We start from the raw sequence: 18181 nt of genomic DNA, 5'->3' as shown, positions 1-18181 counted from the left end.
GTAGATGAAATGTTTAATTTGTTATAACTTTAATCTTTGATATCTGCTATCTTGATAGTTTGTTTTAACTCACTGTAGTGTTGGTATCTGTTACTTGTTGCAGATCATATAGGAAAAAGTGCCAAGGGCGGTTACGAAAACATTTAGGGGATCTTTGTCTACAAGCTGGTATTCCAGGGGAGGCAATCCTCCATTATCAGACTGCCATCGACATCCTCCGGCCGGTCAATGACTGGTTGTGGATTGGAGGTACAGTAGTATTGGGCAAAATTCAATTATGTATATTAAATGAATAATTATAATAAGTCTAATGCACTATTCCAGTACAGTAAATATACACCCCAGGGAAGGAATCCAGAAATAAGAAAATAATCTTATGCATGGTGGGGTCAGGAGAAAATGTGTCTTATAATATGGTATGTGTATGGTAAGTCTTACAGCATATTGTTAGATAAACCTGGAGTCCTCCTTTTTGGTAGATGTTTTGCTGGAATAGACCTAATTTGTTTGTTTTGTATGTAACCTTGTTAAATTCTAGTTACACCATACTGTTTATGTTGTTACATAACAGAGCTAGACTTGTACCCAAATTGCAAAAACAAATTGACAAAATTATGAAAATTTAGGAATTCATAATTCAATATGTATAAATGTGAATGTCATGATGTGTATTTTATTTCCCCAGCTTGTTTTGAAGGCATCTGCTCAGCATCTGTGATAGTCCGTTTTCCAAAAAGCCAAACTCCTACATTGAGACGAAACTTTTCTCTGCAGGCCAAGTTGGGATCGTCCATGTCTAATGACACCAAACTGAGAACAGGTTCAGTTAAATATTCATCCATAAAGCAGGTTTCTGTCGTATGAAATGTGTACATTGTAATTATATAATTAGCTGTGGATTTATATAAAACAATCTCATCCACATTTTCATCAAAGTTCCTGTAACTCTGTATGTCACAGTGTACCACTTTACTTGTATATTCATGTATCTTTATACCAATTTCACAGATTTGTATTTGTGTGGAAAATTAATTTGCTGTATAAAGAAATTTTAAGATATATATTTTTCATATCGTTATATGTTTCTAAGCCTAATACAATACTTCAGTGTGGACCATTATTGGTCTATTGTAATTCATTTATGTAAGACACCATCTATCAGATGTTTTCTCAAAACATACCCCAGTCTCACTCAGAAGTTAATGGACATTGTCAGAGGTGAATTAACGTCTTATGTTTGGTATAGTCACCATCAAAATGGATGTTTATGGCTTTGTCATGTACAGTATTACTTTTGCAAAATTACAAGACATTCAAAATACTCTGTGTAATTTTACTTGAATGACTTGGTCCGATTTTGTACATGCATAGAAAGAATCAAATGTATTTTGTTACCACTGTCCAGAAGGAAAACAGTTCGTTAAACTGCATTCATGCTTCAGAATAGATTTTCTCTACTTTAGGAAGTGTTAAAAGTGGCTACACCAATGGTTACCAGGATCAGGAGGATTCTCCTAAGTCAGCTCTCGGGCCGGACGACATTGTGGAGAAATATCGGGAAGCCCTTGTACACTACAGCAAGGTGAGGACCTCTAGGACAAAATTAATGACTAATTAATTAATTAATTAATGAGTCATCCTAGGCCTCCTAAGTCCTCATCTCTCTTTATATTTTAAATTGTAGAAAAAGCTTCAATCTTGTGAGAAATCATTCATGACCATAAAACTCTTGAATATCATAGTTTAGTCCATCTGTTAAGCCTGTAAATGATTAAGAACTCTTGAAAAGTTCTTCAAAAAAGTTATCATATGATATCTGTCAGGATCAATAGGAATATCAGAATATAGGCTGTATCCTTCAGGAATCATTTGGTGCTAACTTGGGTTGAACAGTATTCTCAGTGATATAATTATTTTGCCTTTATGGAAAAGGTTTAGATAAAGATTTGTGTAGCAAGGTACATTTATTAATGACTTAAGTACTGAAGAACATGGCAATGCTAAAAAAGGATTAATGTTGATTTTAAACATCTATATATTAAGCAGCTAGATCATCTAAGTCAACACAAACTGTGTGAGAATAAATTTTGTACACTTACCTGAATTTAGATATCCAACTTTATACTACATCAGTTTAACAAGTCAATGGGAGTTTTTTGCGGTCTTCTTTAATTGATAGTCAGTTGTTTAATACACAACAATCCTTTTTGTTACAGTTCAAAGGATCTGGTATGATTGAGATGGAGGCTTGTCTGAAGGCATGTCGTGTCCTTGTGATACAGAGGGTAAGTTAGTTAAGTTCGTTTATTAACTTTCAGTCTTACCACCCATCAGTACATGAATATTACAAAATATATAACCATACAATACAAAATTCAAAAAAAAATGGGAGGGGGTTAAAAAATCAAGTCACATGACCTTCACACCAAACCAGAAAATATCCCCACCAGGGTCGTTAACAAAGGTTTATTACAGGAGGCAGTTTTTCTTTTCAGGAAAACGAAAGTCAATGATGATTGTAGTTAATGACAAAGATTACAGTCTGTCAAGGATTACACTTTGTGCATATTGATGACAAGAAATTGACCTTTTGACTTATCATTGACCAAAAACAATCACTGTAATTTAACTCTATTGATCGTAATAATAATTTGTCGTAATAACAGAGCTAGTTTTTCCATTACAACATATACAATTCTAAATATGAAATTCTTTATCTTCTTCAGTAAGTTTGGAGTGTAAAAACCCTGTTTTTAAAGAAGTTTGATCTTGACTCACTACAGAGGTCACATATAACTTTAAATACCAGCCTGAGAGTACTGATACAGGCCCATTGGGCCTCTTGTTAAACTGGCAATCTCTATCTTGTTTTTTATATTGTATTTTATGCAACTTTGAAAATGCAAGTAACTTAAGTACATGGAAATTAGGTTCATGAAACCTTCATCCTATAAATATCTCATTGACTACATATATTATCTGTTATCAATTATCTGTAATTTCCACAGAAATCTATGTAACTTGTAATATTTTTACTTCCAATGCAAAAAAGGTTTGTTTCTTACCTGTATGTGTGTATATGCATTTCATTGGATAGTGTGGTGAAAATCGACAAACATATTACTTGTTTTGCTTTATCTCCATCAGTTGTTATTCCAGCCACCTCTCACTCTTTTAGGAAATGCCCCACCACTATACTCACCGCTAAAAATGACATGTACTCTCAACTTCTGCATAATGATAATAATAAGATTTTATTTACATGATACACATTTTTAAACAATATTTACAATTTCTTAAAGATACTCTTAACATAGTAAAAATGCCCAGGCATTAATTGGCTTATGAGACAGAGAATTCATATTTCATTACAACATCATCATCAATTAGGTTAAAAACAATCATGCATAATGTAAAAGTGATTCACTTCTCCTTATCACTAAAATATGAATTTTACCAGATTGATGCAAACCTTAAAATTCATTAAAAAGTATGTTGGTTATCAAAATTCATTTTAAAATCATCACATAAAGCATTTGTACAAACCACCAACAATTCAGAAACACTCCAAATTAAAATATCTGTCTCACATATAAAAGGTTTCTTAGAATGTGGAAAGCTGTGATATTTAAATATAAGTCTGTTAAGTTGACCTAATATAATCCTTTTGAAGTCTGTGTCCTTCCTAATTTGTATGAGAATCAAAGGGAAAGGCATTAATGTAATGTTGTTTTACTGTTTATCAGTCCGACACACCTCCTGTAATGGTCACAATATGGTGTGGTCATCAGCTGATTGGTCAGTTCTCCTCCTGTCTGAGTGGTCTGGGGCTTTGGTTCAGACATTAGTTGTATAAACACTGAAGTGTGTCTCTGTTGCTTGTGTTTAAATAGGTACTTCCCTAGGCTTCTGTTACCTATACAAACACAGTATACCAACAGCTGTAAAACTCAACATAGAAAAACAGTAAGGACCACTTCAATGTTCAGGTTTATTTTTAACATGTAATAGAGAATCCAATGTATTGGTTTTTATTCTTCAAAAATACATAAGTCTAAGAAAAGAATCTTTTCACATCAATTCATCAGTACCCCATGTTAATTTTCACCCAAGTTGTGTCTTAATATTAAAATCATTTCAAAAACTTTATGATTAAAGAACTGTCAGTTACTTTCTAAGATATCCAGTTAATTGGTAGGAAATTTATGGTCTTTTACTTTTAAAAGAAAGGTAGGTATAGTGATACATGTAAGCAAAATTTACATTCAGTAGAAAAAAATTAATCAAGACTCAAAAGAAAATGTTATAATTTTGATCTGATCAAATGACAAATAATCTTTCCACATGTGTGACATTCAATTAAATTTTTTTATAAACTTAATTTAAATTGAACCAAAACAGTTTAATCAAAATTCCACTCACAAATATCATATTTTAGTTAAGATTCGGACTGTAACATAATTTAGGTATACAATATACTTCAATGTTGATGTGCTGAATTCATTCCTCTGTTAATCCACATATAGTAACACATAAGTATTGCAAGCCTTAAGATCATTATATTAATAAGAATTGTTTTGTAGGAATACAATACCATACAAACTGACAGGACCTTAATAGGTCCATATCCAATAAAATATATCACCATTTGTAAAGGTCTTCAGATATGTTTAAATAAGTTTACCATCACCTTTGCAGATATATTTCATCAGTGTACCTTTGATATTTATATTTAAAATTTTGAAATTAAAGTAAAGTAAGCTTTATTTATTTTACCACAATTGCGAAATAAGTTGTATTAACTTATATTAATCACGCTTGTTGGCCCGGGTTGAAGTGTGTGAGGGGTCTTACTGTGGGAGGAAACCGGAGTACCCGGGAAAACCCACGTGGTCGGGCAGGTGACCCTATACCTTTTCACATCTGATCGGGGAATCGAACCCTGGCCGCCTAGGTGAAAGGCAAGTGTGTTACCACTGTGCCACCCAACCACCCAAAACCTTGAAATATACAGGTATTCCACTTCACATGGTTTAAAACTGACATAAGTGCTCTGTCAGTTAATCTGAAGTTATCTCAGATTGAGGATAATCTATAGGGGCTTATATGTAATGACTATATAATTACTGTCTTATTTGTATCTCAGTCATATCTGGTTCCCATGGCAGATCTATCATTGGATTCATTGCCAACAAGTTTTCAATCAAGTTTGGAGAATAGAATTAATGACTAGTAAAAATAATTTGTTAAAGAAAGATTTTTTTTTTAAATCATAAAGTGTTAACTTTGAAGCTTAAATTTGTATATACAGTAGTACACTCACACGTAATGAATTATAATGAATACTGTATATTGACCATATACTAAAACTTCCCATTTGTATATTTGGAAATAAAATATGTTTAAATCAAATATATACTATGTAATGGATATATACTGTATTTATTATAATACATACTGTATAATGGATACATAATGTATTTATTAACAGGTATAATTAATATATACAGCGTAATAGATATATACTGTATTTATAATAATGCATTTTTGTATACTGTATTTATCATAATGAATATATACAGTGTAATATATATATACTGTATGTATTATAATTAATATATATGGTGTAATAGATATATACTGTATTTATCATAATGAATATATACAGTGTAATAGATATATACTGTATTTATTATAATGAATATATACAGTGTAATAGATATATACTGTAGTTATTATAATGAATGTATACATGTACAGTGTAATGGATATATACTGTATTAATTATAATGAATATATACAGTAAAATATATAAATACTGTATTTATTATAACGATACTGTATCCAAGTTTTGATTCTTGAAAGCAATAGCGTCACAGGTAGTTCATACCCAATTTTTTCCACTGACACTGTTGTTTGATATTTGTATTTTGAATAAACAATAAAATTGATATTGTTTTTATAGAAATCCGTTAACTCTGTATTCCTAATACTTAAAATGCAGCTGTGTAGAATAAATAAATGTTTAAACTTACTTTAGTGTGCAGAGTTTCTTTAAAGATTCAATACCTCTCTATCATGGTACATGAGTGTGGCTGCAGGCTTTCTTTTGGTAGGAAACACTGCATTCAGCATTTTTTTAGGAGATTCAGGAATTTGCCCACAAAGTTTTTAAACTAAGTACAAGTAATCAATTCCATTGGTTTAATTTTTAAAAATTGGGGAATTACTTTGGGTTATTTTTATATCAATAATACTGCCTGGTTAAAATTCCCAAGAGCATTGTTTAATCTTTAGAAAAAAATAAATTAAAGGTATAAAAATGAAGTAAAATTAGATAGAGCTCTCAATTTATTAAAATTAGAATTGAAAATGATAATGGGAGTAAAACAATCAAACATGTTGGAATAATGTGTCCAGTAAAATGGTAATTAAATACATATTAATATATAATGCTGTCTTTTTATCTAATCAGAAATAAGACAAATCATGGTTATATAAATCAAAAAGAATTTGTTGAACATTTTGGTAGAGGATATCCAGTAAAAGGATGCTTCAATTAAATTGGTAATTGTTGTGTTGTTAGACAAACAGGCAGTAAATGAATTAATTAATTGAAAATGAATCGATTTTTCATCAAGAAAGAACAGGCCTATCTAAGGCATTTCAAATATTGCAAGGAATAAGTTGTTTAAAATATCATTTATGAAAGTGTGAATAAATATATCTATGTTATATTTGATGATGATATCCCTAATTGTGAGGAGTGACTAATTCTGATTGAGAAACCTCACACCAAAGAACACATTGCTCTAAGCTTCCCCTAGCTCTCTTACTGCTGCTTGGGATGCCACACCCCTCCAGCCTTAGACAGGAGGTGTAGCACCTCACTTAATCCAGGTAATAATCCTCTGTTGTTTCTGCAATTGCCTCACCTCCAGCTAGGTAACCGATACACCTGTAATTATCTAATTATCCTCTACCTGTACAGGTAACACTGTGATTACAGGTAGGCCACATCAAAGGACCTACTGTTGGTGATAGTCTGTGTGTGTGTGTACACACTAATTAGTACAGATGGACAGGTAGAGCTGAGTCCCAGCCCCTTTTCACACCTTAGGGGTTTGAATTAGCTATGATCCCCTCCATCTCATCACAGCCTTATGATTCCCATCATTATCTTTTATGTAAAGGTAGGTATGTATATTCTCAAAACTTTTGCATTGTTCTCAAAACAAGCAGAGGACTGAGACGTTTGTGTTCCTGTTGTCTCAGTGTAGTTTTATGTCAGACTAGTTAGAGCATTACGAGTAGCTCCCTCAGAAGTAGTGATGGGACAGTATAGGTAGTTTGGGTATATATCTCACACGTTCCCAGTCCAGATCATCAATCTCTTACGAGCATTCCTCAGAGACACACAGCGACTTATACTCTCAAACCTATCAGCTTCATCATCACCTTTGTGATATCTAGTATACCAAGTGTTTATTGCTGCTTCAGACTTGTGTGGGAAACTTCCATGTTTCTTTTCTGTATTGGATGTAGAGACGTTATTGTACAATAACCATGACAACTCCAAGCAAGTTTGTGCCCGCCTCTCCCGGATTCAACATAGACTTCCTGGCCTGGGATACTCCGGAAAAGCCACTGATGCTGTCACCAACAGCTCTGCAAAACCCTTCATCTACATATCCCAAGATACCAGCAGCACCATCTAGTGGTAAGATACTGTTACACGAACGAACAGTCTTGATGGATTTTTATTCACAGTCAGCGTTCAAACCTCATCGTCCTGAATCCAGCCAGCTTCCTCTTGACTTAACCCAGAGTGATGGTAACAGACCTGTATGCAATGATAGCTTTTTCTCACCTCCAACACCAAAGAGCAGCCTGCTGAAGAACATTCCGGCACCTTTGATGTATTCACCCGGACCTGTGCCTATCAATTCTATGTACAGTAGTGTGTATCTTCAGCGTCTGCAGAAGAATCCGATGTTTCAGGACCTGCAGCGACTCCTAGTGGCAGAATGTGAGAAATATCATGTACCTACTAACCTCCTGAAAATGAGTTCTCCATGGATCGGCGTCCCACATTCCACAACCAAGTTTGACCTCGGAAACCAGGTATTTTCTCGTCACACTAGTATCCAGGACAGAATGAAGACGATGAGAGAAGACGTTGCCCTTCGACAGGATGTCGGTAAACTATCAGCCTACTACAGTTCAGAGGTTGGATCGATCGAGGTGGCGCGCTATCAAGCTCTCTGTGCAGCCTCAGTTTCAGAACATGCTACTATGACTGTCAACAATTGCTTTGATGAGAAACGACTGAAGTTAATGAACCACATCCACTCTGAGCTGGACCTTCTTGTAAAGCCACGCCGACGTAATGCATCTATCTGTTCTAGTGGATCAAGCCCAGAAAACGACAGCTTCAGCAGTCAACAAGGGGGACAACTCTTCAACACAAGTACAGCTACCAACAGAAGCACACCAGACCTTGAGGATATTCTTTGTCAGGATAGTGAATTCCAGAAGCGACCTCGACACATGGTTAATTCTGATTTAGCTCAGCATGTAGGTACCACTGCAAGACAACTGAAGTTTGGTGACGTTACCAAGGAAGCAAACACCATCAACATCCAGAGCTCCGATATATGTCGACCATTGTCAACAGTTTCCTGTGTATCGACTGGAAGTGCCTTCTCATCTGATTCTGACATTGATGTATGTGACTTCAGCGACAATGAGAGTATATTTGGCCAAAGGACTGTTACACCAGATCAGGATTGTTTTACTGTGAGTAAAGACATTTGTTCTCTGCCTCCATCTCACGTGTCTATACAGAACCATTGTGTTATCGCTGGACAGATTCCTCACCAACAAACCAGCACATCCAGCTTTCTTTTGGACCAGGTTCAGAATGATATCAAGTGTAGAGACAATGTCTCTAGTTGCCATGACGATGCATCTCAGTGTGTCAGCAGTGAAAGTGTAAACAAACCTTTGGATATTTTCGCTATGGCAACAGCCGAACTTGACCTTCCAACCTCTGGAGAGATTACAGATGAGAAACTAGTTATTGATGAGTCCACCATTAAATGTGAAGTCAACAGTACCACTGGCCTGCAGAGTGAACTTCCCCAAGTGCCAGCAATGATCGGCCGGAATCGATGCCTGACACCTGAAGCCACAATGATTTTGACAAAATGGTACGAGGATCATATTTCTTACCCATACCCTTCAGATCTTGAAGTACAGCAACTCTGCATTTCTTGCGGACTGAACAAGACTCAAGTCAAGAAATGGATGGCCAACAAACGTGTTCGGACTTTCAACACCCTCAGCATCACTGGTAACCAGCATCCAATTAAACGCAAGTTCAAAGGTGAAGTTGGTAAGGCAGCAGCTGTTTCTACCAAACCTAACTACCAACAACTTAGCACAGAGGCAAGGCAGGTTTTGAACCAATGGTATGAAAATCACGCAGAGAATCCCTACCCTTCTGAGGACGAAAAAGTGATGTTATCACAAACAGCTAACATCACCCTAGCTCAGGTACGTTCGTGGTTTGCCAATAAGAGGAGCCGTGCCCATAACACACGACGACAGGTTCCTAATTACTTCATCAGTAAGTACCCCGAGTACACACCAATCGTACACATGGTCAGTATGCATCGTGAAGAGGCTCGACGTGGTGGACGGAGACAACGGGCCAACCATATGTACGCTCCTTATTGATGTCTGAAACCTAAGAACTCTCGAGTGTTTTCCAAGGACAATCGTGATATGTGACTTTTGTGTGGAAATCTTTTGTGAATATTCCCGGCTAATAGTGACTAGAACGATGAATAGTGCCCATGTCACTTAATGTGATGTTTTATGGAATATTTAATTTCTTATCGTGAACTTATATGTGAAAATTCACTGGAGACAGGATTAATTACAGCTTACTATATATGAACATCAGGTATTTAATGAACATTCAATGAATCAAAGACTTTGACAAAGACAGATTTGTAATTTTACGATTTTTCAATGTTTCTAGCGATGGAGAAGATAATAATTTTTTTATCTCAACATGTAGGATTACCAGGATATATTATAGTACAAATGCATCGTAGGTAGATTAACCTCGGTGAATCATTTAACCTGACTATTGATAAACAAAAGTGCCAAATATAATATTTTGTAATTTATATCATACCTGTATATATATTGTACATAATTTCTGCACCAAATGATCTTCTATAGTCAATTACATAATATTATTTATGTAAATCTTATGCTTATTAATTTATTTTCAGTTGCAGCATCTTGTAAATTTGTATTTTATCATGTACATTGTTTCTTATAATGACTTGTTACAGTGTATGATAATTAAAGAAATACATTTAAATTTGATTTGAAGTCCTTCTTGTTCTTATTTTAAAATCAGAATTTCAGATTGAGTTAAAACATGATTACTCTAGTGTCTTTTTGGGTAGGAAAGCTTGTACCCAGGAACATGATTACTCTAGTGTCTTTTTGGGTAGGAAAGCTTGTACCCAGGTTGTACCCAGCTTGTACCCAGCTTGTACCCAGATTGAAAACAAATATAAAACAAATAAGTCAGGGAAATGTGATAAAAACATTTTGACGTCTGAATTTGTTTTATAATTTCAATACCAGCTATTTACCTGGTGATTTCCTATACCTCGAATGTTATACATATTGGAGACATATCAGATACAGAGAATGCTGTATACGTGGAAACTTTTGCCAGTTTGACATGTGCTAATTTTATCCTCTTGTGAAAATTTGATTTGGGCAGAAGTATCGTAGTTATAAACATTAAAACCAGAGACATATATATGTCTCTGTTAAAACTGACATAAATGATTCAGGGATGTCTCTGCTGGTATGACCACACACGGAAGTTACTGATTGTATAAGTATCTCTAGAGATACTTATACAATTAGTAACTTCCGTGTGTGGTCATACCAGAGATACTTATACAATTAGTAACTTCCGTGTGTGGTCATACCAGAGATACTTATACAATTAGTAACTTCCGTGTGTGGTCATACCAGAGATACTTATATACAATTAGTAACTTCCGTGTGTGGTCATACCAGAGATACTTATACAATTAGTAACTTCCGTGTGTGGTCATACCAGAGATACTTATATACAATTAGTAACTTCAGTGTGTGGTCATACCAGAGATACTTATACAATCAGTAACTTCAGTGTGTGGTCATACCAGAGATATTTATACAATCAGTAACTTCCATGTGTGGTCATACCAGAGATATTTATACAATTAGTAACTTCAGTGTGTGGTCATACCAGAGATACTTATATACAATTAGTAACTTCAGTGTGTGGTCATACCAGAGATACTTATATACAATTAGTAACTTCAGTGTGTGGTCATACCAGAGATACTTATATACAATTAGTAACTTCAGTGTGTGGTCATACCAGAGATACTTATATACAATTAGTAACTTCAGTGTGTGGTCATACCAGAGATACTTATATACAATTAGTAACTTCAGTGTGTGGTCATACCAGAGATACTTATATACAATTAGTAACTTCAGTGTGTGGTCATACCAGAGATACTTATATACAATTAGTAACTTCCATGTGTGGTCATACCAGAGATACTTATATACAATTAGTAACTTCAGTGTGTGGTCATACCAGAGATACTTATATACAATTAGTAACTTCAGTGTGTGGTCATACCAGAGATACTTATATACAATTAGTAACTTCAGTGTGTGGTCATACCAGAGATACTTATATACAATCAGTAACTTCAGTGTGTGGTCATACCGGTATGACCACACACTGAAGTTACTAATTGTATAAATATCTCTGGTATGACCACACACTGAAGTTACTGATTGTATATAAGTATCTCTGGTATGACCACACACTGAAGTTACTGATTGTATAAGTATACAAGACAAAGTGTGCTAGTGCTTCATGTAAACTTGACCTTTGTCCACTTGGAATTATCAGCCCCTAACTACCAACTGAAAGCATTTCAATTCTTATATTTACATGTACCATGGTTCTTCACTGTAGCCTTGCTTTAACTACAGAAGGAGACATGTTTTATCCTGTACAGGGAAAGTATATCACCTTTGTCGCTTTCTGCGTTTTCACTCCTCTATGATACAATACAATACATAGCAGTGTATTGTTGAGGAGTGGAGATTACAAGTCTAATTTTTACTAAAATTGTTGCTTTTTTTCTGAATTGGCTTAGGATATATAGAATTAATCTTGAGTTGTTGAGTGGACACTTAATAAATAGTACATTATAAATGTTTGGTACCATCACTGTATGAACTAGCTATTGTTGGACATCTTTTGTCACATGACATCACCTATGATTCGACATCTTTAGTCACATGACATCACCTATGGTTCGACATCTTTAGTCAAATGACATCACCTATGGTTCGACATCTTTCATCACATGACATCACCTATGGTTCGACATCTTTCGTCACATGACATCACCTATGGTTCGACATCTTTAGTCACATGACATCACCTATGGTTCGACATCTTTCATCACATGACATCACCTAAGATTCGACATCTTTCGTCACATGACATCACCTATGGTTCGACATCTTTAGTCACATGACATCACCTATGGTTCGACATCTTTAGTCAAATGACATCACCTATGGTTCGACATCTTTCATCACATGACATCACCTATGGTTCGACATCTTTCGTCACATGACATCACCTATGGTTCGACATCTTTAGTCACATGACATCACCTATGGTTCGACATCTTTCATCACATGACATCACCTAAGATTCGACATCTTTCGTCACATGACATCACCTATGATTCGACATCTTTAGTCACATGACATCACCTATGGTTCGACATCTTTCATCACATGACATCACCTATGGTTCGACATCTTTCATCACATGACATCACCTATGGTTCGACATCTTTCGTCACATGACATCACCTATGGTTCGACATCTTAGTCACATGACATCACCTATAGTTCGACATCTTTCATCACATGACATCACCTATGGTTCGACATCTTTCGTCACATGACATCACCTATGGTTCGACATCTTTAGTCACATGACATCACCTATGGTTCGACATCTTAGTCACATGACATCACCTATGGTTCGACATCTTTCATCACATGACATCACCTATGGTTCGACATCTTTCGTCACATGACATCACCTATGGGTTAGACATCTTTCATCACATGACATCACCTATAGTTGGACATCTTTCGTCACATGACATCACCTATGGTTGGACATCTTTAGTCACATGACATCACCTGTTATGCGGCTACTGATACCTTATAACCTTACCTTATAAAGAAGTACATGTATAATCACATCATTCAATACATACTCGGTAGATATTTTATAAGATTTTTGCAATTGGTTTGTTACAGAAATATCTGCAGGCCTCAGATTTCCTACAAAATGTTGTGTATATTAATCTACAGACTTCAGATGAAGATAAGGTAAGTTACAAGACTGTTGGTAATGTATTATTGGTAAATTACCTCCCTTTGTTACTTATGCAAGAAAAGACAATGGGCCTGTTGTCAAAGAAAACTCATACTTTGGTCATTAAGTTAATTACACAATGGTTTAATCATTAACTTGATTACACAAATTGTATAAATTTAGAAGCAATTTAAAATTGTACGTGGCCACAAAGGAAGGGGATACAAAACTGAAATTGTCAGGTTGAATACAGTGTATTAAGTGACTGAATACAGTGTAGTGACTGATATTAGAATAACTTGTTGGTAAATGTTTTGGAACATTTTGTCCTGTGTACACAGAGTGCCAAGTTTTCCTCTGTTCGTCTTAAAACATTTTTTTCCTAGAGGAAACCTAGCAATAGGCAGAGTCATGTTGGTAATAAACCAGTAACTATATACTAGCTAATTAAATACTTTAAATAATTTTAAATGTTTTGCTTCCTTCCTACAGATAAACCGTTACTGTACCTGTCCAACTCTCTTACTATAAATTTTAAATGTTTCATTTCCTTCCTACAGATAAACCGTTACTGTAACTGTCCAACTCTCTTACTATAAATTATAAATGTTTCATTTCCTTCCTACAGATAAACCGTTACTGTACCTGTCCAACTCTCTTACTATAAATTTTAAATGTTTCACGTCCTTCCTACAGATAAACCATTACCCTACCTGTCCAACTCTCTTACTATAAATTATAAATGTTTCATTTCCTTCCTACAGATAAACCGTTACTGTACCTGTCCAATTCTCTTACTATAAATTTTAAATGTTTCACTTCCTTCCTACAGATAAACGGTTACTGTACCTGTCCAACTCTCTTACTATAAATTTTAAATGTTTCATTTCCTTCCTACAGATAAACCATTACCCTACCTGTCCAACTCTCTTACTATAGATTTTTAGGTCATCTGACCCAAAGGGTCAGGATGACCTATAGTCATCATGCTTCGTCCGTCGTCGTCCGCCGTCCGCCGTGCGCCGTGCGCCGTCCGTAAACTTTTTCTTTCAAAACGCTACTCCTCCTTAACGCTTGGGTGGATTACTTCCAAATTTGGTTTGAAGCATCATTGGGGGAGGGCAATCATATTTTATATAAATGAGGCTGGTCTGACCCCTGGGGCCAGAAGGGCGGGGCCCCAAAAAGGGAACTTAGGTGAATATTGCTATAAAATCCTACTCCTCCTTTACCCTTGGGTGGATTACAACTAAATTTGGTGTGAAACATCATTAGGGGAGGGCGGTCATATTTTATATAAATGAAGTTGGTGTGACCCTTGGGGCCTGAGGGACGGGGCCCCAAAAGGGGAACTTTGATGAAATTTTGCTATAAAATCCTACTCCTCCTTAACCCTTTAGTGGATTTCAACCAGATATGTTGTGAAACATCATTTGGGGAGGGCGGTCATATTTTATATAAATGAGGCTGGTGTGACCACTAGGGCCTGAGGGGCGGGGCCCCAAATGGGGAACTTTGATGAAATTTTGCTATAAAATCCTACTCCTCCTTAACCCTTTAGTGGATTTCAACCAGATATGTTGTGAAACATCATTTGGGGAGGGCGGTCATATTTTATATAAATGAGGCTAGTGTGACCCCTGGGGCCTGAGGGGTGGGGCCCCAAATGGGGAACTTTGATGAAATTTTGCTATAAAATCCTGCTCCTCCTTAACCCTTTAGTAGATTTCAACCAGATATGTTGTGAAACATCATTGGGGGAGGGTGGTCATATTTTATATAAATGAGGCTGGTGTGAGCCCTGGGGCCAGAGTGACGGGCCCAAAAAAGGGAACTTTGATGAAATTTTGCTATAAAATCCTACTCGTCCTTAACCCTTTGGTGGATTTCAACCAGATATTGTGTGAAACATCATTGGTGGAGGGTGGTCATATTTTATATAAATGAGGCTGGTGTGGCCCCTGGGGCCAGAGGGGCAGGGCCCCAAAAGGGGAACTTGGATGAAATTTTGCTATAAAATCCTACTCCTCCTAACACCCATAGTGAATTATTACCAAATTTGGTGTGAAACATCATTGGAGGAGGACAATCATATTTTATATAAATGAGGCTGGTTTGACCCCTAGGGCCAGAGGGGCGGGGCCCCAAAAGGGGAACTTTGGTGAATTTTTGCTATAAATCCTACTTCTCTCTAACCCTTGGGTGGATTAATACGAAATATGGTGTGAAACATCCTTTGGGAAGGGTGGTCATATTTTATATAAACGAGGCTAGTGTGACCCCTGGGGCCTGAGGGGCAGGGCCCCAAAAGGGGAACTTTGGTGAATATTTGCTGTTAAATCCTAATCCTCCCTTACCTTTTGGTGGATTACAACCAAATTTGATGTGAAACATAAGGTGACGGCAATCATATTTTTTAATGAGACAGGTTTGACCCCTGGGGAAAAAAAGATGGGGCAAAAGGAGTGCTTAGGTTAAACATTTCTTAAAAATGCAATTCCTCCTTAATGCCTGAATTGATTACAACCATATTTAGTATGAAACATCATTGGGGAAAGGCAATCCTAATTGATATAAATGAGTCTTGTCTGACCCATTGGGACAGAGGGGCATGCCCCAAAAATGGGAACTTGGCTAAAATTTTGCTTTATGATGCTGCTCTTCCTGGACAAGCTAAATGGATAAAAACCAAATTTGATCTAAAACATAACTGGCTGCGATAAATAATTTATGGTAATAATGCTGGATTAGGGTGTGTGTCCCTGCTGTAAGTGTAAGTGTTTGTCAGATGACCGTTAAGGCCCATGGGCCTCTTGTAAATGTTTCACGTCCTTCCTACAGATAAACCATTACTGTACCTGTCCAACTCTCTTACTATAAATTTTAAATGTTTCATTTCCTTCCTACAGATAAACCGTTACTGTACCCTGTCCCAGCTGTACTCCCAGATTGGGTTCCAACGGAAGGCCTCCTTCTTTAAACGAATCGCAGCAATGCAGTGTGTGTCCCCACAGAATCCTCAGCCAAACTGGAAACTATGTCATAGCCTTGTAATGCAGTGTCTGGATGGTTACAGCATCTGTGTTGATCCAAAGGACATCCCAACAGGTCAGCTATCAATTCTCTTTATATTAATACCAATTAACATTTACTAAGATTGTATTAATATCAATTAACTTTTACTAAGATGGTATCAATACCAATTAACATTTACTAAGTTTGTATTAATACCAATTAACATTTACTAAGTTTGTATTAATACCAATTAACATTTACTAAGATTGTATTAATACCGATTAACATTTACTAAAATTGTATCAATACCAATTAACATTTACTAAGATTGTATTAATACCAATTAACATTTACTAAGATTGTATTAATACCAATTAACATTTACTAAGATTGTATTAATACCAATTAACCTTTCCTAAGATGGTATTAATACCAATCAACTTTTACTAAAATTGTATTAATGCCAATCAACTTTTACTAAGATTGTATTAATACCAATTAACCTTTCCTAAGATGGTATTAATACCAATCAACTTTTACTAAAATTGTATTAATACCAATCAACTTTTACTAAGATGATATTAATACCAATTAACTTTTACTAAGATTATGTTTTGTCTTTGTAAAAATTATGATTGACAGACAATTTACTGGGATTTTGCATTGCTTGCTCTTGGCCTTATATATATCATGAAATCCTAGTGAGGACTCTATATTTTGTGAGGCTGACTCCAGGGCATGTGCTGGAAACAAGAAGATATATTTACAAAAAAATAAGATAAAATCTGAATACAACGGACCAAGGAACAACAAAAACACCACGTGCACGCAAATACAAATAATTGATACATTAACAAATATATACATGATGCAACCCCTACAGCTTCTTGTTAGCATTTTGAAAATTCTAATTATTTGAAAATGTGATAATTTCCCAGTTGAAAAAAGTGCACGAAAATCCATTTCTTTCTCTGGCTTTTCTGAGATTTTAGTAAAGTGTAAAGTGTCATTATAAGTTATTACATATTTCATGTGAATTAATGTGGATACAAAAATCAATCACATCTATTTTTAAAAATCTCGTTATTCATTAGCTTAGAAAATCTGAGTTTGCTATAATTATATAGTGAATTGTGTTTGTTGACAGGCTGTGTTTATGGCTGGCCTGTTCTACAGGCGAGAGTATTGAATGAACTTATCTTCTCCGCCCGTCGTACTGGTAACATTCCTGTGGCCATCAGGTAAGTTTATACACTCAAAGAATATTCCAATCTAAGAATGAGAATAACCTTTAATTGGAGAAAAACACCTGTAAATTCTAAGAATGAGAATGACCCTTAATCATTGGAAATACACCTTATTAACTTATTAATAGTATATTGAAGGATTCAGGGGCAGTTCCAGGATTTCACCATTCAGCATCATTCTCAGCTGAAATCAGTGTTCAGTATATTGAAGGATTCAGGGGCAGTTCCAGGATTTCACCATTCAGCGTCATTCTCAGCTGAAATCAGTGTTTAGTATATTGAAGGATTTAGGGGGCAGTTCAAGGATTTCACCATTCAGCGTCATTCTCAGCTGAAATCAGTGTTTAGTATATTGAAGGATTTAGGGGGCAGTTCAAGGATTTCACCATTCAGCGTCATTCTC

General features: G+C 35.7%; 1 protein-coding gene across 1 annotated transcript in view; it reads left to right on the top strand.

The window, feature by feature from the left end:
* Positions 1 to 18181, top strand: part of LOC117316721 (trafficking protein particle complex subunit 9-like) — a 50914-nt gene that overhangs the window by 2760 nt on the left and 29973 nt on the right. The window contains exons 4-10 of the mRNA XM_033871477.1: positions 104 to 249; positions 686 to 820; positions 1464 to 1582; positions 2217 to 2285; positions 13459 to 13530; positions 16426 to 16624; positions 17679 to 17772. Coding sequence (XP_033727368.1) covers positions 104 to 249; positions 686 to 820; positions 1464 to 1582; positions 2217 to 2285; positions 13459 to 13530; positions 16426 to 16624; positions 17679 to 17772 — 834 coding nt within the window. The remainder of the gene's footprint in view (positions 1 to 103; positions 250 to 685; positions 821 to 1463; positions 1583 to 2216; positions 2286 to 13458; positions 13531 to 16425; positions 16625 to 17678; positions 17773 to 18181) is intronic.

Source organism: Pecten maximus, chromosome 18, assembly GCF_902652985.1.
Source record: "Pecten maximus chromosome 18, xPecMax1.1, whole genome shotgun sequence".
NCBI lineage: Eukaryota > Metazoa > Mollusca > Bivalvia > Pectinida > Pectinidae > Pecten > Pecten maximus.
This window is presented reverse-complemented; position numbering and strand designations above follow the sequence as displayed.